Source organism: Blennius ocellaris, assembly GCF_963422515.1.
Source record: "Blennius ocellaris genome assembly, chromosome: 12".
In the NCBI taxonomy this organism is placed as follows: domain Eukaryota; kingdom Metazoa; phylum Chordata; class Actinopteri; order Blenniiformes; family Blenniidae; genus Blennius; species Blennius ocellaris.
Window position 1 is genome coordinate 19,350,503 of NC_137661.1, and position 23,631 is coordinate 19,374,133.

The 23,631-nt window shown below is 43.2% G+C and overlaps 1 protein-coding gene across 1 annotated transcript; it reads left to right on the forward strand.

The window, feature by feature from the left end:
* The first annotated feature begins 153 nt into the window (after positions 1 to 153).
* tjp3 (tight junction protein 3) lies at positions 154 to 23,134 on the forward strand. Its single transcript, XM_080506783.1, has 30 exons — positions 154 to 286; positions 8,225 to 8,281; positions 8,839 to 8,963; positions 9,111 to 9,213; positions 9,302 to 9,593; positions 9,715 to 9,818; positions 9,902 to 10,091; positions 10,201 to 10,276; positions 10,385 to 10,485; positions 10,605 to 10,695; positions 11,052 to 11,231; positions 11,454 to 11,557; positions 12,164 to 12,248; positions 12,957 to 13,033; positions 13,923 to 14,019; positions 14,614 to 14,699; positions 14,814 to 14,886; positions 15,019 to 15,092; positions 15,354 to 15,417; positions 15,525 to 15,681; positions 16,894 to 17,002; positions 17,103 to 17,322; positions 17,402 to 17,607; positions 17,693 to 17,788; positions 17,910 to 17,986; positions 18,090 to 18,300; positions 18,459 to 18,559; positions 19,376 to 19,900; positions 20,613 to 20,671; positions 21,029 to 23,134. The coding sequence occupies exons 2-30, from the start codon at positions 8,234 to 8,236 to the stop codon at positions 21,156 to 21,158; spliced, it is 3,861 nt and encodes a 1,286-aa protein (XP_080362909.1). The 5' UTR covers positions 154 to 286; positions 8,225 to 8,233; the 3' UTR covers positions 21,159 to 23,134.
* Positions 23,135 to 23,631: the final 497 nt, after the last annotated feature.

The window sequence follows — 23,631 nt, forward strand, 5'->3', positions numbered from 1 at the left end:
TAAAACTGGGAGAAGCATGGAGAGAAGGACGTCTTTAATAGAAGGAGCGCAGGTCCGTGACGTCACCACGTCACGCTGGCGTGCCGACGTCACGAAACTCACCTGTACGGCAGCCGCCGCGCCTTGCCACCTGCTTTCCTCAGGAAGATTCGGGAGAAACTTCTCAAAGTAAAGAAACAGTCGCGAGGAGCGAGTGAATTTCCGCGGAACAGGAGAGAAGCGCGTGTCTGGAAGAGCCGGGGAGAAAAGCGCGAGCTGTTCGGCCGCAGGGGGAAACGTCACACAGGTATGTTTGTTTGTTTCTGCCACAGCTTCCTGGTCACAGGTAGAATCCACCTCATCAGGCTGTGGAGACGAACTGAAGCCGGACGCAGGGACAAAATTAATCATTCACTGGGGTAAACACGAGAAAGTGTGGTTATTTGTAAAAACCCACGTAACCTCTTTTTTTTAATGACTTAAAAGGTGTTTAGCCAGGACGCATTCATGTTCAGCATTTTGAAATCGGCGAGGTTCAGACGTTGACAAGTCAGAAAGCTTATCGGGGAATAACAGAGCTGCTGTTTGTGGCTGTTTTCATGCTGTGCAGGATGATAAAGGAATTATTCCTCTGAAGTTGACTTAATTAACTGTGTGTGTGTGTGTGTGTGTGTGTGTGTGTGTGTGTGTGTGTGTGTGTGTGTGTGTGTGTGTGTGTGTGTGTGTGTGTGTGTCAGCTGCGAGAGCCTCACTTTCTCTCTCCTGGCTTTACTGGTTCTGCCACACATGCAGGTTTCTACCTGCCTGCCACCTGAGTTTCACAGTAGTTTCGACTACATTCCCCAACCGCCTCCTCATCTTCTCCTTTGACCCCCCCCAGTCGCTGTATTTACTGATAAGCCGCTTGATTAAAGACTTTATCAGGTATTTTGTCTCATCGGACTGGAGCCTTGTTGATCTGGAGGATTCCAGCGTCTCATGAAGTCTTGGATTAAGTTGAAATGTCTCGACTATCGTTTTCTTTTTATCAACATCCAGCTGAGCCCTTCAGCTGCAGGCCAGTGGATGGAGTTCATCATGTGGTTGTACATTTACACATCCTCAAACAAATGCATTAACCAGACTGGTGCAGAGAAGCAATGAAACGTACTGCTTTTCAATAAGAGATGTTTTCATGTAGAGTTCTTCATTGTAGTTTTTCATGTGGACGTCCTTGCAGAGCTGCATGAAGCTGTTCTCGGCGTAAAACGTTTTGTACAGTTTTATACTATACTGGATTTAATGAGTCATTTCACATCACTAACCAGTTGTTCTGTCGTAAATGTATTTTATAATCTTTGACCATTTGTGCAATGCCAAGCGCATTGTTAGGTAATGACATATGTCAACTGGGATTATTAGGATCAAGTGAAGTAACTATTGAATTAAAAAATTACATTTAGGAAATACTGAAAAGGATGATTGAAGTCTAACATGACAGAGAAGATGAAACTGGTACCTTGATTTCAGAACAGAGTTTTAAAACTGAAAAATCGTCCTCTTTCTCCGGTACAAGTCCAGTTTTCACGGCCAGTTTTATGAACGTCAAAAATATCCAGTTGTGATTGTTTTTCATGGGACTATTGAGCTTGTTTTTAAATTGACTGGTGCTTTTCTACGGTTCCTCGTTGCGTGTGACTTGATCCCAGGAGTGTTTCCTGAGCAGATGAAGGGGCAGCACTGCTTTTAATCTTTTAAGCAGTTTGTTCTGTGAGGCTCGAGAAGAACACTTTTATGTTTCATTCTCGATACAGAACAGACTTTATATGTCATTTTAGAGATTTTTCGGTTAATATGGATGGAGCGATTGTGGAAGAGGGATTATTTTCAGACATCATAAAGGTCGTTGAGCAGCTCTGAGATATTTGTTTTTGTATAGAGGAGACTTGACCTTTGATTAAATGTTCAGAAATCGGTAAAAAGAAGCAAAGCGCTGACCCCGGCCTTGTCGTTTATATGCTTGCTGATTGGCTGCTGAGATGTGGCGGCTCTGTCCGGGCCGCTATACATCCAGATGACGGGACAACGCCTCGCAGTACAGGAACCAGAGAACTGTGACACACTGAGGTGGTTCAGGTGACAGTTTCTTCTATGAATCCATTAATTATTTGAATAATTCTCAACTTCCTCTTTTTGATGTTTTTTTTTTGTTTTTTTACACTTCTAACAATCATATAAACCGATATAATGAAATAAAACGTTGTTGAAAGTGTTCAAGGTGTTGAATATTATACTTGGGATTGTTGCACTATTACATTTCACTGTTAAAATGTATTTATCTCGAGCACCAGCCTCTTTTATGGCGTCAGTTAATCCGTGTTTGTGTCCCCGGCCCGCCACCCAAACTACATAAATTAGTAGGTGAACTGAACAGCTGTTGACGTCCATTGTTTTTTTACAAAGCTGTGGCTTCTGGTGCTCGTTGGATGCTTTTAGTTTCAAATCTCAATAAAAAGTCTTCAGGTAACATATTATCACAGTTTGTTTTGTGATTTCCATTGGTTTCTATTACACCTATAATACATTCAGATGGAAAAATAGGTGTTTTAATACTAAGACAAAAAAAAAAGGCCGACCCCTTAGCCCCAGATTTTATTTTATTGTGAAATTCTTAAGCGTCCCAGCCGTCGGAAGCCCGACTCGCACTGGTTTCATTCAGAAAAACGTCCAAACAAGAAAACTTGAATTGTGTAACCGCAGACAAGGAATGTGTAGAGAAATCCTCCAGGTCACCATCCAGCCTCTATGTGTGTGTGTGTGGTTGTGCGTGTGTGCGTGCTACATAAACACTGCTGACAAGTTGCCGTGAGCGGAAGCTACAAACCTCTGATCTTTGTAATTACAGCCTCTGGAGTATTTGTCCTGCAGAGCTCCCGTGTTTACGCTCAGAAGCTTCGCTATTCCTCATTACCCCCTAAATGCTGCGTTTTGAAATCCGTCCAAGGCTCCTCCAGTCATTAATATTTATTAGAGCTGCTTATTTAAATGATGTACTGTTGAAACAAGGAGCTCTGGAGGGGAGAGCCGGGAGTTTGCATGGGAGGCAGCCAATAGGAGGAACTGAGCGAGGTGGGGGGGGGGGGGGTCTTCCTCATCTTCCAGGAATGAGTGACTATTTACCTACACAGAAGGGACACACCTCAGCTGAGTGCTTGAACCTTGTAAGTGTAGTAGTCGGTGGCCATGTTTTCTCCGGAACAATGAATAATGCACTGCCTGGCTGTTGCCCGCGGCTGAACCGAGGCCAGGACCTGATGTGTACGTTTATATATTTAGTAATTAAAATGGATCTTGTTTATGTCATGTCTTTTGTTTCGTCGTGACATTTGACACGGCTTGGAGGCTTTTCTTTGTGGCATTTTCACATTTAGTTTTTTCTTCTGCGTTTTTTTTTACTCCCCGTCTGCTTCTACGTCGTCGTCGTACTCCTGTGGCACGGTCACAGCGCCACCTAAAGGCCTGGCATATGTACGACATCGTTTTGAACCTCGTTCATAGCGACGTGTGGACAGAATTGTTTTTAAGCAGGACGGGAAGAAAAAAAAAAGATTATTTTGGCTCATTTGGATGAAGCGAGATCGATGGTTTCACACCTCAAACTCCAGAACTCTGCCTTTTTGAAAGATTTTTTTTTTTGCTTGAATCTGTTCATTGTTGATGTAATTTAGTGGCGGGGATGGAGTCAGACTGGGCTCCAGTCGGTGTTTGCAGACCCCCCGGTGTTGGCTCGTAAACAGTCGTAGGTCCTGCGGTACAGGGAGAGAACAGTTCAGCTCCTGTCCACTCTCTCGGTACACAAACTGCCCCTCCCAGTGAATCGTCTGGCTTCCAGGTCACCGTGACTGCTGTCTTGAGGAAGCAGGGCACCAACGGTCAGACCGGCTCGCCCACACTCCGGGGGCGAGTCTCGGGGATGACCGCGAAGCGGCGGTGGCACGGAACCTCCTGGGTTTTGCTGATCCTCGGACTCGGCGGGGCCTCGGCTGGAGCCCGGGGAACTTTACTCAGGGCGAGAGGAGCTGTAGTGTAGCAAACACCCCATCAATTATTAACAGCCCGGCGCTCTCATTCCTCCGTCGTAACCATAGCACCCAGCAGACTGAAACTCAGCCAGCGGCCCGCCGCTGCCTTGTGGGAAAGTTAACCACGCATACCACTGACAGTGGCAGCAAGTGGATCTGCTGGACTCCCTCTATAACTGAAGATACAGACCAGAGTGGCAGACGCACGGCTTATCTGCTCGAGGCGAAGGAGTGACCTTTAGCTTTTCTGGACTTTCATCCAATACTCTTTTTTTTTTTTTTTTTTTTTTTTAGGTTGTTTTTGTTGTGGCAGCTTTATTTTTTTTCTTCTTTGGGAATTTGCAGGTGTGCTCTAGTGCTGATGACTGTCTGAGACACAAACAAAAGGTCCAGCAGGACTTTTTACTTTTGGAGACGGAGGCCGCAGAACCGTTACCGTCATGAACCTGACGCAGCGGATTAAACTGCTGAAGCATTTTGGCTCGATGCCCCCCGAGCCTCCTCCACCTCTGCTCGTGGTGCCTGTAAGTGGAAGGCTTCCTGCATAGCGAGACGTTATCATTGTATTTTATTTGGTTTGCACACGATCATCTTGTAGTTCCTGTTTTCCCCACTCACAGAAAACAAGCGGTTATCTTAATGTGTTTTTTGTTTTATAAATGGTTACGTATAAAAGTCAATGGTTTCTGTTGATGCACTCTGGTGACCATGAATGAGTCATTTGGGTGAGACACAAATGAAGTAATCGCTAAACCTTAGTGCTTTATGAAAGGTAAATATCAGACTGCTGCAATATTCAGATATTGTTGCTTGTGTCGGCAGTGTGCTAATGAAGTGTATTGGTGTGTAGTCAACCAGTAGAGGGTTGCACGTTGTATTTCACTGATTTATAGATTTTCACACCACTTTTTCTCAGCCACAAGGATTCTGAACCGCAACAAGACAACATACTTAAATCCTGTGGCTCTTTTTCTCGTGTGTTTAATGTTTTTAAATGCAACAGTCCATTATTGTTGTTCTGGGAAAAGCTCACTAATGTCTGTCACCGTCTTGTATGGACAGTATCGTTCATACGATTTAATTATTTGCTATTATAATGACTAATGTCAGTGTTTTATTTCATTAGGTGGGGAAACATAACACATAAACACACCAATTGTGGCCTGTTAGGAAGCTTATGCATGTGTTTAACATCCAGTTTTAATATGCTGGTGTAGAATACTTATAGAATGTTTCTAATTTTCAACTTTTGTCAGTGAGCAACACCTGATGACTCTTTTCTGACTTTACATACACAATGCAATGAGTAATGTATTCAGTCTGCAGCTGGATGATATTTACATGTACATTGAAACATGTGAATACATTTGAATTGAAATAGTTGAAACTTCAATGTATTCTAGATGTACTAAACAAAACTTATTTCAAACATTGTTTAATTGTTTTTCATTGGGAATTCCCGACAATAAAAACACAGCAGCTGAAAATTTTAAAGTATCTCATAAGACCAAAAAGTGAGGAGTCCATTATCATAAAACATCAACTAAAAGGATTTTTTTGACTTTGAGTGTCGAAATAACCTGATAAAACAACCCACTTTCCACTAATATTCAGTTTTTGGGGATGTATTGCTGACTACTACATGTCTGCATCCCGTCTCGTTTAAGGCACTTTGCTGGTCTCAGATCAGTGGCTTTTCAAAACAAGAGAGCAGCTCCACCTTAAATCCACCTTCCGTTAGGGGCACTGGAGACTGACTGAGTGGGCAAAGGTTGATGGGGGAGGAGTAATCTCCAGGTGAGGTGCTTTTCCTCCCCTCGTCTTCCTGCTGAGAGAGAAACACCCCAGATGGTCAAATTACAAATAATTTCAGCAGCGAGATCGAGTTTCTGCTGGACAGCAGCCGCCGTCCACACAGCCGGCCGGAGCAGGGAGTAACTTGAGTCCGATAACTGCGGGTCTGTGATTGTTCGCTGCTGCTGCTGCCGGTGTCGTATGGAATATAAAGAGCTGACTGTTCACTTGGCGCTGTAGTCCACAGGTGTTTGGTTCAGGGTAGAAATCCCAGTGGGGAAAATGGAAGTGAGATTCAAAGACCAAATGGTGAGTGGAGAGGCAGAAACACAACAGAGTCCCAGCTATGGGATCTGAGCAGCATATCTGTAAATACAGCTGTATGAAGTGAACAAAGGATGTGAAGCAAACTGCTGTTTTGGGGGTGTTGAAGCTGCAGGAGGGTCAGAAGGACCTGCAGACTTCTGGATTTTTATTTCTTGTAATATTTGATTATCATTTTAACTGTTGCTGTGCCGCTGCAGTGTGGCTTCACTGGATTTGTTACTGAGATAAAGAAAACATTTCAGGCTTTAAGAGAACATGAGGCGCTTTTGCAAATAGTCTTGATGCATTGTTGATGTGAGAAACAATTTGACGCTTACTTTTTGCTCATCCTGGCTTGTTCTCCACGTCGAACTCGTATCAAAAGATTGTTTAAATAAGCCTCTGCATGATCACGTTCATCCTTTCAGCAAACCGTTTGTAAACGGATGCATCTAAACCAGTCAGTCGTGCTCCTACTCTTTTCACAGTGGCCTGCAGCAGCTCAGACTAAACATTCGGAAGCGACATTACAGAACACTGAACAGCCTGAGGTGTCGGTGTCGGGTCAGATCAGAGCTTTCGGTTCAAATCGGTGCTTTTGCACAAAGAGCGAAAAACCCCCAGCAAGCTGTTATTTGAACACCCAGGTCAGCGTCTTTGGGTTTATGATTAACTTAGTCAAACGCACTCGTTACAGGCTTCCTACTGTACACCTCCACTCTGAGCTACCGTCACCTGTAAGAGTTTTTTTTCCCGTCTTGTGTGTACATTGCTGGCTGATGTTGGTCGATGTGGCTGCAGGGGAGACCTGGGGGCAGCTGCTCCAGTGCACAGGGTCACCGGGGGTCACTGGGGGTCTGAGTTCAGCAATCCCACACATGATGAGTGGCATAACTGATATTGTTTATTAGACCTAAATGTGTTGTTCTCGCCATTTTCAGACTTGACTTGCAATATGAAATAGAAAATTTAAAAAAAAATAAAGGTTGACACACCTCATTATTTGTAGTGTGTTCATATGAAATGGGTTTTACACTTATGCCGTTTGAACTGGCCGCCACAGGAGGACCACGTAGAATGAATTTGGAGACATTTGTGCTGTTTGAACAGGTTTTGCGAGGGAGTGACATAATTGCCGTCAGTGGGTAAAATATGATCCTGTGTGTTTCACTGACATCGTTGTGTGGCCTTCACGGGCTTCGGTAGGTTTCAAACAAGTGACCTGTTTGTGACGCTGATGTAAGCTCCGATGCCTCCCTGTCACAAGACTATCTGGCTTTACTTGTTCCTTCTGTACTTCGCCAAGTGTCCTCTCTCTGGAGGACGCTGTCCGCACTCTTGTTTTGGATCCTGTTGAGAGCGAGTATGTGGAAAATGGAAATCACGAGAGGCATGCGGCCTCGTAGGTGCAGCGAGTAGCGATGGGGCGTGTCCTTGACTCGTCTATGTAAATCTTTTCACAACAGAAAGAGCTGGATTGGAATGTAGAACTGTGCTGAATAAAACCAGACGTAAAAAAAATGGAACGATTTCTGAGAAGCTGACAGTCAATAAATGCTTTATGATTTCAACAACTTCCCCCATCGGTCAACTGACTTCACTGTGGCTGTTTCCATTTTCCCGTCAACAAATGATGAAGTATGCTGTGTTACCGGACACGCTGCTGTCATTAAAATATCTTGGTTAAGTCAAACTGGACTGTATACAGTGTAGTTTTTTTGTTGTTGTTGGGGTTTTTTGGTTTGTTTTTTTTAAACAATCCCACATCTCACAGACCTATATACTGTTGTTCTGTGTGTACGCTCAGCGAACCATCTCCAGATGTGCTGTGTTGTCAGCAGCTTGAAGCTATAGGAGCGTGTAGCCACAGAACAGGTGGCCCCTCCTCCATACCGGTCCAGCAGGCTCCAGTACGCTGACATCACGTCCAACACTACACACATACACTTTACCTGCTGGGCGCCGGCTCAGCTGTTGTCCTTGTAAGGACCGAGAGGATATGACTGGACTGATTATAATTACTTTTTTTTTACCTAAATCTTTAATTTCTAAATAATTCAATTATTATTATTTTTTCCTTCCAGAAACCAGGTATGGAGGAGCTAATGATATGGGAGCAACACACAATTACTCTATCCAAAGTAAGTGATCACTGTCTTTGTTTGCCCCCCCCCCCCCCCCCCCCGCCTTTTTTTTTTTCCATTGAAAGGAAATTTAAAAACAAACTAAGATGCAGTCAATTTTCCGAACTGGGTGTCTTTGGTGGGTTTCTCTGGCGGTTGCATGAGTGCAGGCTGAGCCTCGGGTTTATGGTTTATGGGGAGTTTCACCGTAGCGTCTGGAGGAGTTGTGAAGACCTCTCCAGCGCCGAGCTGGACCATGCTTTAGGCCTTTTAGTTTCACGGCCCAGACGGTGACAGGAATTCGGAGTGACACACCCTGCTGCACCCCTCAGCTCCAGCCGGCACTTCGTCTCCAGCCTCGTAGTGAATACCAGTGGAATGTGCTCCGTCTTCCTCTATCTGTCCTCCGTATCTCCCCGCGTATGCTCATACCTTCCTCTGCCCACCTTCTTTCCTGCATTCTTTCCCTCCCAGTAGCACACAGCTTATCATTTTCTCTGTCTGATCTCTCTCCCTCCCTCCCCCTCTCCCTCTCTCTCTCTCCCTCTTCTTTTTTTTTAATCTCAACCTCTCAGGATCCCAAATATGGGTTTGGTTTTGCCTTATCTGGAGGTAAGGACAAGCCGAACCCGGACAATGGGGACACGGCCGTGGTGGTGTTGGACGTTCTGCCAAGTGGACCAGCCATGGGACGCCTGTTGTAAGCTCAATACCTGTGGTAGACGTGCACATAGGGACTTTTTTCTACTGTTTAAATAAAAAGACACATGAGCACCTGTCTGTTTATTTACCCTGAAGGTGTATTAGTCCACTTATTGAGTTACATGTTTACCTATTTGCCTTGCAGCACCAAAGACCAAATTGTCATGGTCAATGGAGTGACTATGGACAATGTCCACTCCAATTACACCATTCAGACCCTCAAGACATGTGGCAAGACTGCAAACATAGTAAGTGGAACGCTGCAGCTAAAATTGTCTCCGTTTCTGTTTGCGAGCTGTTCTCTTTGAATCTCATGGCCTGTTTTGCCTCCTGCAGACAGTAAAACGCCCTCGAAAGATCCAGATCCCAGCCACAACCAACAGGCCATCCCGGGCAGCGTCTCACTCCAACTTGCTGGATCACGACCCTCCCAGACGAACACGACGCTACTCTGATGGCAGCGACAACCGAGACCGGTACCGGTACCGCGCCCGCAGCGTCTCGCCTGACCGCAACGGCCACGGAAACACACTGCCGCTGTTGTCATCGGGTTACAAGCGGCTACCACACAACAACTTTGCAGACAAACCTTTGAAGACTACTCTGGTTAAAAAGAAAATCAACGACGGTAAGACTTCTGACACTAGAAAAAGTGCTTTTCTAGGACTTTTTCAAAGGACTAAAGATCAGAGTTTAGCAGCTTTTATACAAAAAGGAATATGAAGCTACTATTGTCTTTCTCTTTCTAGAGTATGGATTGAAGCTCGGCAGTCAGATCTTCATCAAACACATGACAGAAACGGGCCTCGCCGCTAAAGAGAGCACGCTGCAAGAGGGAGACCTCATCCTCAAGGTGACGGCTTCCACCTCTTCAGTTACGGAGGCACGAAAGGAAACCGGAGTTCGTGTGTTGAACGATTTCTTCCCTGTGAACAGATCAACGGCATGACGACGGAGAACCTGTCCCTGCTGGAGACCAAGCACCTGGTGGAGAAAAGCAGGGGCAAGCTGACAATGACCGTCCTGAGAGACGAACGCAAGTTCCTGGTCAGCATCCCAGAGGTGGAGGACAGTCCTCGCCAGAGTGAGGACGACCGCCGCCGGGACAGCAGCTCGGCGCTGGAGGGTGAGGGCTTCACCTTCACTGAGGGGGGGGGGTGAATATAGAGACACGAAGGAAAGAAAATCACCCATGTTGAAGGGTTATCGAATCAATACTTTCTTTGTCTCGACAGACATTTCGGACATTGATGATGACATTCCCACTCACAGGACATCGCGTCAGCCCACCAGAGAAAAACGTACTCGCAGGTACAGGCCTGCTGAAACTCATACGATATAATACAATACGCCTCTCTCAATTTGATTTTTTGTTTTTTTTCTTAATACAAAACACCAAAAAAATGTCTTCTCACCTAGAACGAGAGCTGATCCTCCACCACCCAAGTCTCGGGATCCTTCACCTGTGCGCTCCACTTTGCCTCGGCCGCTCACCACCAGAACCTATGCGTCCCGCAGGGGTCAGTATGAAGTCTAAGACATACACCACAACTCCATTAATATATATATATATATATATATATATATAACTATAACTATATAAGCTTCTGTTTGTGACTCTTGCTTCTTGTTTCTTCAGCTCCATCTGATTCAGAGTCTGACCGCAGTGCCTCGCCTGTCCGCAGAGAGAGAGTCAGTTCAGACTCCAGAGATCATTCCAGCAAATACAAGTGAGCTCTGCTGGATGCTTCTGAAGCCTTCTTGAATATTTCTGATAACAAATCAGAAATATAGAAGTATGAGTGAAAACTGTATTAAGCTTTGATATATAATTAAAACAGTCACATTTAAAAAACTTTTTTTACGTAGTAATAACTGGATAATTCACAAATGTTTTGCCATATAGGATGAAATTGTAATTCATTTCTAATACATGTCGCCCCATTATTGGTACTTTAATATCCCTGCCTTCTTTGTTAATGTGCTCTTTCTCATAAAATCCTCCCCAAAAAAGTCTAACGACATAAAATCAAAAAATATCGTATAAGAAAGCATTAATTTCAAAAAAAAAAATTTTTCAATGCAGACCTCTGCCAGGCTTGTCCGCCCTGCCCAACCCCAGGTCCTCTCCAGTCCACCAGAACTGGACGGCGCCTCGCTCCTCCTCCTCCGCCTCACGGCCCCGCAAGCCCGTGTCGGAATCGGACTCGGACCGTAGCGCCTCCCCGCCTCCGCGCAGAGAAAGCCCCCGGCCCGACCGATACCGGTACGCACATCGCCTCACTGACCGTGGAGATTAAATTCTTTATCACAGAGGATGTCATTTAGATTTTATACAATAAAAATGTTCTGATTGTCAGCTTCTATGTGGAGATACTGGGAAAAAAAAAAAAAAAGCTCAATCTTTTCAGGATTTTCACCAATGTCCGTGACCTTTGACCCCATCACATTGTTTCTGACTGACGTGTGACGATGTTTCTCTCTGCAGAGTTCTTCCTGATCTTTCCCACTCGGGGCTGAGATCCTCCCCCATCCCTGTTCGCCAGGACTTACCCAGGAGGGTGAACTCGCCTGTCAGAGTCGTACGCCAAGGTCCGTCCACACACACGCACGCACGCACGCACGCACGCTTCACTTTGTATTTGGCCTCTTTGACAATATTTACTTGATCTTCAAATGTTTGCTGACGAGCCAGTGTCAAAACTCAAATAAGACAGCGGCGACAAGAAAACATGTTTGACCATTCTTAAAAGGATCATCTAAGGAACACTTGTACAAGAAAAACCTATTACTGTTTATTCACAAGGGACTTTGTGTGTCTGTGACTATGCTTTTCATTCTTACTACATTTAAAGTTTGCCTTGACTTTAAAGAATGTTTTTAAGTTTCCGACTCACTGACGAGTAGTTTCACAATCGTGCGCGAGACAGAAAAACCTCTCGTGTAAATAAATGTGATTTAACTTCAGGAAAAAGATTAAAGCTTTTTTAATTCAGCATTTTATAGTTTTATATTCAGACATAAGTTACCTTAACAATGGAAACCCTTGTGGACTGGAGACCTTCAGGTGTCCTTTAGCTTTTGTGTTTTGAAATGTGGAGTAACAATAATAAAGATTTTAAAAAAAACCAAACAACTATATTTCTGTATTTTTAAAGCCAAAGTGTGTAACATTAGAAACTTTGTGTAACTCCTCAGATTCTGATTCGGAGTCGGACAGCGTCACTTCGCCTCCCCCGAGGCAAAGCACCACGTACAGTCAGGACTCCCTCAGCAGATACAGGTACAGATGAAGGTCCACCCCCATCTCTACACCCCCACCCCCCCTACCTGAAACTCGACGAGATCTCATGGACGGGACTGTGAGCTGACCACACGCCGCTCTTTCTTAACCATAGCTAATCATGTGGTGTTTTTTTTGCCTGCTTTTAAAACAGAAACTTAGCCCTTAATGATTTGTGGCTTTTTGTTGATTTTACTCTTCTTTTGTGCCTTAAGTATGCATTTTTATTAAGTCTTTTGTTTTCGCTTGATTTGTGTTGACTGTACATCGAGTGTGCTGACATTGTTGACCGATGAAATAAAAGCGACTTTCATTGAACACGTCCCTGTAAGTGTTGATTAAACCGATGCTACTTCTCGACAAAGCAGCGGCAGAATTGTTCATCAGTCATTTTAAAATATGCATGTTTAATAGAGCAAATATATATAAACTCTGGAACATGACGAAGTAACCGCAAACTCGCCTATTAAAATAGGTAGTTTGAGTCGATCACAATGCAGTTTATTCATCAGAGAGAGAGAGAGAGAGAGAGAGAGAGAGAGAGAGAGAGCGCGTCCCTCAGATAATAAGGTGAATATTGAATATTTCAATTTCATCCTCTCATTAATCATCATCATATCAGCCACTGGTCCCCCCCCTCGCCAAACGTAACTGAAGATTTGTTGTCTTCCTCCTCCCTCACTCCCGCCTCCCTCTCGTCTCTTCCAGAGTCCTGCCAGCTGTTTCCCTCCAGCCACAGCTGGACCCGCCACGGCGGAGCGCCACCAGCAACCCCCCTCCGAAAGGTGTGTGTTTGTGTGTGTGCGTACACGCAATAAATCTGTTAGAATCCAATCTTATTGCTCAATAGACTATTTGGTAACATCTGTATTTCTTCCCATTTCCTCTTAAATATGGATTGTGAATCATTCTGTCACATAAAACATGATTAAGTAGTTGATAAACATTGATTTAAGTGTTTGCCCATGTAAGAATTGTCATATTTGTAAAGCAATTATTCACACTTCACACTTGTAAAAACACCATTAAACCCTCATCTCACACTTTTAATCTCTCCACGCAGAGTACATACTGCATAAAACAAGTCCATCAGACAATAATTCTACTGTCAAACATACTTCTAATTGTTATTTTCAATGTATTTTTTTCTACAAAAGGTATATAATATTACATTTGATGTAGCAACAGGATTATATAATCTTGTCATGTTTGTGATTCTATAAATCATTAAATATGTTTGATTTTAGCATTTTTAACTTTCCAACGTATTTGCTATTTATAAATTGCAAACATTTGTGTTTATTTGTCGTGATTACTAAAAAATAAATCACAAAAGTGAGAAACTGAGGGTTTTAAAAATTCCCAACACCTTCAGGAGATAAGGAAGACGATAACTGAAAGCTCATATTGAAGAAAAAAGTTCTGGAGAATACCTTTAATATCATTTTATACATACTATCAACATTTAAAGGATTTTCTTTAAAGCAGTGTACCAAGTCAAAACTCTTAATCGAGACACAAAAAACTGAGTTATGTTTAAAAAAAATTCCATTCATTCATCGTATTTGAATAACAAAAGGAGTGTAGTATTAATATAAACTGTAATTTGTGTGTAGTTGTACTATTGTATGAGGTTGATTTAAAATGACAGCTTCTATTCACTGGCTTCCACAGCTCGATCTGGATCTGAGTCGGAGGACAGTTATGCTTCTGTCCCCCGCAGAAAGTCCACTGACAGCTTACCGTCCAACACCTCCAGAACCAGATACAGGTGAGACACATAAAGTTTACTCACTTTACTGCAAGTAATATAACAATTGACATTAATGCGCATTATGAGACAAGGTTAATCTCTCATCAAAATAATAGAAACATGAAACATAAATAACTCCGCAGTTTTCTTATAGATGTGACCCGTGAGGCAGAGAGGGCTAAAAAGTGAAAGTGACATGTGTGAATGTGCACCGAAGTTACAACTGCACTCTGGAGGTTCGACTGGTTTGTCTGCTTGACAAACACGTTGTGCGCTCTGGTGCACATGATTGGACTTCCTGTAACAGTTGCTTCACATCACATTTGAACTGCTGACAGACACATTTCATAGTAACCCATTGAGACTTTATGGCAAATTGTGAACCGACGTATCAAGTGCAGACAAAAGCAGCAGGTTAATGTTTTAGAATATGTTGCATATTCTCAAATAATTCATCACATTTAAAATGTGAAAGCATATTTTTTTTACATATATTTACGGATTAGTTGGCAGTGTTTTTAAAAATGTTTATTATTATTATTAATAGGTCTTATAAGGCTCTCTTTAAATGTATTGTATATGTATATATATATAATTCTGTGCTCCCTGCAGAGTCCTGCCTGAGAAACTTCCTTCAGTCGGCGTGAAGCAGGAGGCTCCTCACCGCGCACCGCCTCCCATCAAGCCGCCTCCTGAAGGTCAGTTTGTTTCTCTGTCGCTCACACACTCATCCTCATTCTGCAGTTGTCGGTGATTAAAAAGACGACAGTAGGTTCTAACCTCAGTCTCCGTCGTGTCGTTATTTCACTCAGACTCCTCCGAGTCGGACGAGCTTTCACATCTCAGGAGATCCGGGAGCTCAGAGCGCGGGGACACTCGTCGCAGGTACAGCAGGAGGAAATTATTTACCTTATTTTATATATATATATTTGGTTTTGTTATTTTTAATTCAGGCAAATTATTCAACTGGTCCTGACATGTTCTGCAAAGGATAATCTTGATCTCTCGCCTTTACAGAGTTCCCCGTCCTGTGAATGGAACCGGCACCGGCAGGTCGGGCATTTCAGTGGTCAACAACCCACCCGTCCACAGTAAGACCCCCCCCCAAGGAGCCCCCAGGGGCAGAATATAAGTGTTGACTTACAGCAATGTTTGTGTCTTTTGTGGTTCCCAATTGGATTGATGGAGCAGAAATGACAAACCTTTCTTTTAGACTTTCTCACACTTCAAAGTAGAAAAAAATGACGGATTCAATTTCTTTTGCTTTTCTTACCGTTTTGATGCTCGTCTTTTCAAACCGTTAATTATAGTCACGCCAAGTCTTCCTCTCACTGTTCCTCTGTGTCCCTCAGCCAAGCCCAAAGAAGAGCCCATCTATTCCCTCCCTCCGGACTCTTATCCATCACCAAATCCAGGGTGAGTAGCGTCCTCTTTATTTAGGTGGAATGTTTCCGAGCTGGTTAACGCCCTGCAGAGCTGATTTTCAACCACTTTGACACTTGTCCTTTTTCGGTGGTTCACAGGTACAGCTCTGATCTGCGCACGGTGTCATTTATAAAAGAGCGTAACCTGGGACTGAGGCTGGTGGGAGGCAACGATGTCGGTATCTTTGTGGGTGGAGTTCAGCCCAACAGCCCCGCGTACGAACAGAGAATGAAAGAGGGAGACCAGATCATGCAGGTGACCTGATGTTGCATGTATTTTTAACGATTGAGATTAGAGGTAGTGAAAAGGTCCTGCAGATGTTGAGCTCCGTATATAGAAGCAGGTCATAGTGCACCAATGAAAGCTCTTTTTTTTTTGTTCCGGAAAAAGTGCGAGAAGTCATTTTTTTCCGTATTTTGGTTCTGTTTACCACCACAATGGGTTTTTAGATGAAACGAGTGCAGATGCTCGGCTTCATTTTGAGTGTTTACATGCGAATCAGATGAACAGTGTCAGAATTACAGCACGTTTATTTGTGCCCACCACTTCCTTTAAACAACTGAATAAAGTAATGTGTTTATTATAAACAAAGTGTCTCTTGTAATGGTTCCAAAATCCTCCACACTAAACTAATAAAACATTGTCTCTGTTTTAGACACACATGAACACAGTGTCCAGAACTGCTTTATCAAAAAAAACACACAACAAAAACTAACCCCTCACTCTTTAAATCTGATCAGAATTTAAAATTTTATCAGGTAAGTAATAATAGTTGGTAACTTTGTCATTTTTTTTTCTTCCTTTTTATTCCAAACTAACAATTTGTTTGCCAGCAGCACGTCATTAATGCACCAGATCACCCAAAGAAACTAAAAGTGATGGTATATAATCACACTGCTGATAAAATAAGTGATATTAGCCTGATATTTTCAATCATTGTTGCAAACAATACATTATATCGTAGGATTGAATAAGACATGTCGAGAGCAGGGGTGTTAAACCGCCCAAAAAGAGATTCCAATCCAGCCAAACCACCAAGCAAAATGTAAAAACTTCAAAGAAATTAAGAGTAGAGCTGAAAGCCAAGCTGAGATATCAAACTAGAATTACCCTCAAAGCCATGCTGTCAGGGCGATTTTGTAAGAACATCCATAAGGAAACGGTTATTGGACAAGTTTTTTTTGGGACATTTCACTATATTTTGCAACATAAAGTTTTATTAAAACTGGCTTTATATTGACATCGTTTTCTGTCAGTTTTGCATAAATATAGAAATTTCCATCATGCATGCTCTGCGCCACCATGCAATTTACAAATGCATGGAAGGTAATTGTGTTAAACAAATTACATTATTGGGTAATATCTGACCCTGTAAATTCTCCACTTTCATTTGGCGCTTTAGTGAGAGCCCTGTAAAGGGTTAATATCTACATCCAAGTGTGGCAAACTTGCTTCTGTTCTGTTTAGGTCAATAATGTTGATTTTGGCCACATCACACGAGAAGAAGCCGCCGAATTCCTCCTCCAGGTGAGGACAGGAGATCCGGTCGAAATCAGCACACAGAACAAGATGGACCGTAAGTGTGTTTTTTTTGGGGGGGTGTGAAGACCGATCGCATGACCGACTGATGCATCTTAACTCGATGATTTAACAAACCTGACTTCACCTCTGTTTAGTTTATAAGAAGATCATCAAGTCCAACCTTGGAGACAACTTCTACATCCGCACCCACTACGACCGCGAGCCGGAGGGCCCCATCGACCTGGGCTTCACGAGAGGGGAGGTGTTCAGGGTGGTGGACACGATGCACCGGGGGAAGATCGGCAACTGGCTGGCCATCCGCATGGCCAATGACCTGCGCGAAAAGGACAAGGGCACCATCCCCAACCAAACCAAGTGAGGGCGGAGGAGGCAGAAGTCGCGTTCAGCCAGCAGCCGCAAGTTCACTTAACCAGTCGGTATCTTTCTCCTGCAGGGCTGAGAAACTGGCCCGCCTGGAGCAGGCGCAGCGGCCCAGCGGAGACAGGCAGGTTTCAGGGCCCAGAGCCGAATTCTGGAAACTCCGGGGGCTCAGAGGGAATAAAAAGACTGAGAAGAATGACCGAAGGTCCCGCGACGACCTGCTGCAGCTCACCATTCAGGGCAAATTCCCGGCCTATGAGAGAGTGCTGCTCAGGGAAGGTAGGAGAGTTTTGTTCACACTTACACGCACATAGTTGTTTATGTGTAACCTGTTTTTAACGCGGTGGGTCGTTTGTTCGTCCAGCTAATTTTAAGCGGCCCATCGTCATCCTGGGGCCTCTCAATGATATCGCCATGGAGAAGCTGGTCAGAGAGATGCCTATGGATTATGAGGTGGCAGGTTGGTTTCCCGTTTTTGATATTTTCTGACCTCCTAATGGGGGAAATTGAACTTTTTTGCATTTCTTACGATCTCCTATACACTCATGCAACCGTATTTTTCCCCTGTTGCATCATCACAGAGATGGTGCCTCGCCGTGGAGGAGACAGTAGCTCCACGGTTATTAAACTGGACACTGTGAGGAAAATAGCAGAGAAGGTGAGCGGTGCAAGAAAAATCCCATTCTCTGCATTCTTGTTTTTTTTATTTATTTATTTATTTTGAAGTCTCACTCTCTCTCTTCCTCCCACCCACCCCTCAGGACAAGCACCCTCTGCTGGACATCACGCCCACTGCAGTGGAGAGGCTCAACTACATCCAGTACCACCCCATGGTGATATTCTTAGATCCGCACAGCCGGAAGGACGTGAAGGCCATGAGACAGGAGTACGACCCCAAATCCACCAAGAGCTCCAGGCGCCTCTACTCGCAGGCCCTCAAGATGAGGAAAGACTGCAGCCACCTGTTCTCAGGTAACACCCGCTTCAGCAAAGTCTGCAGCATCACTGTACACCTCAACACACAATCAACATTTTGCAGTACAGAAAGTCGCCAAGCTGTTTTTGTGTATTTATGTCGTCACGCACTGTAGATTGTATTACAGCACTGTTGATTTTATTGCTGCCTCCAGCTCGTGTCGACCTGCAGCCCGGCTCCAGTGCCTGGTATCAGTCTCTCAAGGATAAGATCCGTCACCAGCAGTCCAAACCGGTCTGGGTGTCTGAAGTCACGGTACGACACAAATAACACACACACACATTTCTATAGAGAAAAAAAACAATTATTTCATTTGGGCAAGCATAGGAGACAATAAGCAGACTCAGAGATTCAGACTAATGGAGACGAGAAAAGAGAATGAAAGACCTTAATCTATGAAAGCTGCTGTCTATAAATAAAAACTGAAACCCTCACAGAACTATAAATAACAGTAATAAACCATTTTATTCCTATACCTCACAGGATTTGATGTTACTGTGTTACTTGTTATGACATAACTCTAGCTGTATGATCTCGGGGGGGAAATTTGAGTTTTGTGATCACTTACTCCTCATTGTGGTCAATCACCGACGAGGTTTATCAGTTAGTACCACACAGACATTTACATACTGTGATTTTGAAGAACTGCCAGAAATAAAATTGTGAGTACAATAAATATTTACAGTACAAACATGTTAAGAGGTGCACGGGCAGGTCCGACCTCCATGCTGTCTATGCTTGAATTCTTCTAGTGAGAACAAATTCTGCCCAGAGTTCAGAGGAAAACTGGAAAACACAGACTTTACCCAGAATGAAATGAAACAACAACAATGCTGCTAAGATGTGAATTACAGAAGATGTTTGCATAAAAGTGCCCGACTTGGCATTACATTTAGAACCAGATTTATTGGGATGAGGGTGGCCGGGCCACATTCCAGGTGTGTTTTATGTGACAGAATTGAAACAACTTACTACTTCTGGTTAGACGTTTAGTTTTAAGTTTGAAAAAGTTCTGAGGATTGTGCGACATCCCTCCAACTAATAAGCCATTTAATTTGTCTCCCGATCCAGTTGGAGAGTGGTGGCGAGCAGGATCTAGATGCCCTGGATCAAACCCAGACGGACTACCTCAGTGCCGCCAGCGACCTGGAGGACACTGACGGAGAGGCCTTCACGGACGGAGAAGCTTACACCGACAACGAGGAGCTGGAGGAGTCCTACCCCGGTCAGCAGTTAGCCCGGCGCTCCGACGAGTCGCGGAGGATGGGAGCCGCTTTGGCCCGATCTTCCGAGCCGGCCATGGAGCCGGACGACCGCGATGAAAGAGAAATCCCACCGCTGATGCACGTACCCGAGCTCAGGTCGGCCCGGCGGGGATCCGACAGCGCCGCAGAGGAGGAAGATCCCAACCAGCGCAGCTTCACAGACTCGGACTTCAGTGCCGGCGATGTCGTCGCGCCCACCACGCCGTCAGACGGACCGCCGGACTTTTGCCCTCCCGATCCCTCCGGCCGGTACGCCGTGAACGAGCCCTCAGACGACGAGGGCAGTTTTCATCCCGCCAGCCTGTCGGTCATCGAGGAGAAGCTACAGCAGGTTAGTGCTCCGGGTTATTTCCGCACATAACTTTTATAATGCTAAGCTAATTTGTAAGCCCATCTGAAACTGTAATGGCCTCTGTTAAAATAGAAACTGTCTGAGCTAGTGTTTGGAGAGCCTGTATTTCATTTTATTATTTCAGCCACCATGAGAAACAGTTATAACGGTAGAACAAAGAAGGCTCAAAATATTACAGTTTGTGTGTAATAAATGTAAAAATATATTGAAGTTTCACTATTTTGACATACAAGAAATATCAAAAAGAACTTTAATTTTGATTTTATTCCAACTTGTTTTGACTTGTGCCCTGCATGTAAGAAAAAGCAAAAGAATTATCTATTCGGTGATCATTCATTTGTTTATTTGCGTTTCCTAAGTAGAAAACATCCAAGAAGGTTTTAAAATTAAATGAAAACTATTGCATCCCTTGCCATGTAATTTATAATGGAAGTATTTTGCATCAAAATTATCAGCATGTTTCATAGAATTTGATCTTGTTTGAGTAAAACGGTAAGCGCATTACCAATATGACGACATTTAATGTATTGATTCATGTTCCGGTCTCCTCAACAAACACTATTTAATCTGTTTTAAGGGGCATTTTTCTAGTTTAGAAAGTTCTGTTTTTTGATATTTTGAACTGAAATCAATGGTGTCTGATGAAGACGGAAGATAATTGATTCCATCGTGTTTTTCTCCTCTGCCCCAGGCTCAGGCAGCAGAGCCTCAGGCCCAGAAGGAGGAAAAGAAAGGCCCTCAGTTCATCGTGTAAGTCTTCTATTGCTCTCTGCAGCTAGACATAATCCAAACTCTTTTTTTTTTCTTAATTTTATTTTCTCGCATATTTGAACAATGTAACAGTTAACATAACAACAGCAATATACTGCATATTCAATGTAAACAATCCAGCAGGCAGACCAGCGTAGAACAAATACTGTCAAAGTCTTGACAAAAGTAGTAACAAACAAAATGAACACACACAGATGAGTAACCTGCATATTAGTCACATCGGTTCATTTTCCACATTTTGACCTCATGTATTCAGCAGTGGGACGAGTGCAGGTTTCATTCCTGCCATCCTTTTCTCAAACCGCCGATTTTAACCCGTCTCTCCTCCTCTCCCAGGCTGGCACATCACCACCAGGCCGTCCAGTTCCGACGCACACAGATTCGAGGTAGCGACAGCTCTGACGATGACGAGGATGAGGAGGAGGACGCTGAGGACTTTGAATGGGGCCCTGCGACTGAACTGTAGACACACGGAGGACTAAAGCTGCTGCCAGCTGATCTAACCAGGACAGATGTATTGTTTGCGGCTCATTCGGTGGTTTTTGTTTCGACGCGTTGGAAGATGTGCGGTGGCCTCCGCTCCGCCGACGGAGCACAACAGCCGAGAGGACGGCGTTCACGATCGTTTTGACTTTCAACGACAAATTGTAACATCACAAACGAGAGGTTGTCAGATGAATGTTATGATCAAAGTGCCTTAAGTTTTTTTTTTTTTTTATTTAAAAACCCTCTGCGGAACAAATCAGTTTGCTTGTTTATATTGTTGCCGTGAAGTACAAGTTGTCATTTCATTGGAGATCATATTTACGGCATTTTCATGGAAGGGTGTGAGATGTTTAGATGCTTTTTTAATGTTGGTTTTTTCTGATCTCAAAATTAGTTTGTTTTGTAAATGTATCTATACCACGTTTTAGCTTTCCTAATCTACACTTTCAATTTACAAACGTTCTCACTGGATAACCACGTCATCACACATTATTGAATCTGATATTTACATCATTATTGCTGCTATAATCATTCAAATATGAACCAAGTACACAAGGAAAGATATTAAAATGAGTAGAAACACTGAGCATCAGTGTAACATGTATGAATTACCTTTTTTTTTTTTAATGCATCCTAATTGTTAGAGGCACTTTGTTGTTGTTTGCTTTGGCCATTTTCTTTACTTTGTTTATTTTTTTAAACATGTTTGGAAAAATGAACTGCAAAAAGGCTTTCTCAACAAAAATGTATTTTGTTGTCACTGTTTTAACAATTATGTACATTTTAATGCATTTTTAATAAATGTAATGAATTAAGGTGTTTACCAGAGGCCTACAACTTACTGCTTGATAAGCTGTTATAAGATAAGCTGTTATCCACATTATACATTATACAATAATACATTTATTCACTGAAATCAGTTTAATAGTGGTGGAAGAGAAAATCAAAAATGCATGGCGGTGGAATAAAACTCAAAAATAGATATATATACATACAGTATAGGGGGGAATTTTTTGTTAATAAAAAATCCACAGATGTTTGATGATGGCCCTCTTGCCTCACAGTGGAAATTTCCCCACTTCAACTCCAGGGTTGGGTCAGGCTTTTGCTTGTTTCCCCTGTGGAACTGTGGCTTTTTTTTTCTTTTTCCTGGATAATCCAATTACATCCCTCAGTCCAAAAACATGCATTCATCAATTGTATTTCTTGTTTGTGGTTTGCATAAAGGATAAACACTTCATGGTCAGATTATTGTACGATTGACCATAGAAAAGCCATAATTTGAAAGATCATTATTCATTTTTCACCAGTCTGCCCAAGAGCTTCTGACTGGATGTAGGCCTATACAGGTAAAAAAAAACTAATTAGTCACGAGGTGACGAGGATATTTTTCTCTTGCAAGTTTTGCATGATGTTGTGTATGGTTGTCTCTGGATACTCAATTTTTGTAACACGGAAGAAAATCCCAATAATTATAAATGAGGGTAAATTATCTACAATGTAAAAATCTGTACGAACTGATTTGCACTTTTGGAAATGGGTCATACATTTCTACAAACAAAGATAATAGTTTCACTTTTCCACTCTTTGTCCCAGAGCGTCATGTTTTGCTTTGTTCTGTTTTGTTTTGTTTTTCTTAACCCTACTTCAATTCAAAGTCTGCATCAGACTAACTCACATTTATGAATCCTGCACTCAGTGGTCTGTGTCAAACTTGCTTCCTGTTTCCAGAGTCAGAACCAAACATACGGAATCTGCATTTAGGAGTTATATAATGGAAAACTTGAAGGCTGAATCCAAGGCGGATGTTTTTTCCCCGTTTGCTTGAGCCCTTTTTCAGTTTTATTATTTTATATTAGTTTCAGTATGTCTGTGTTTTAATATTGTTTTTATTATTTTTATTTTCTCTCATTTCTTTTTGTATTTCTTGTTCTTTTTTTAATATAAATAACTGTGAACTGCCTTGTTAAGCTGTTCTGTACAAATAAAGTAATCTTACTTAACCGAGTTAGATTTCTGTACACCGGAAAGTGAGAAAACGGTTATGTGGTTATGACTTTGGGTGTTTGTTTATTTGTTGTTTATTTGTTTGTTTTCGGTTGGTAGAGGCCGCGTTATAGAAAACACCGACGCCAAGAGGCGTCTCTTAAGTAAGCAACAGGTGCGCACGGTTCACGCGCTTGATTGGAAACACACGTGCGTCAAGGCGCACAGGTATCCCGATTCTTCCACCTGTCGCTTCCACTCAGGCGGGTCTCGGGTCGTAAGTTTCTCGAGGACAAGTTCAGTCGGAGGAATAGCGTTGTATAAACATCGTTTCTCACTGTCCTCGAGCTCCTCCTGAGAAAAAAGCGAACGCTCGGGCACGCAGCGGATGCCGGGTGCGCACGAGCGGTTTGCGGTGATCTTTCTTCGTACGCGTCTTCGTCAGTGAGCCTGCGCGCCTCAATGAG

Excerpts from the sequence above, each read along its gene's own strand:
- tjp3 (XM_080506783.1), top strand. The coding sequence starts at position 8,234 with ATGGAGGAGCTAATGATATGGGAGCAACACACAATTACTCTATCCAAA. Across the intron at positions 9,819-9,901 it reads AGGGAGACCTCATCCTCAAG|ATCAACGGCATGACGACGGA; the intron begins GTGACGGCTTCC and ends CCCTGTGAACAG. Across the intron at positions 15,418-15,524 it reads TATCCATCACCAAATCCAGG|GTACAGCTCTGATCTGCGCA; the intron begins GTGAGTAGCGTC and ends GGTGGTTCACAG.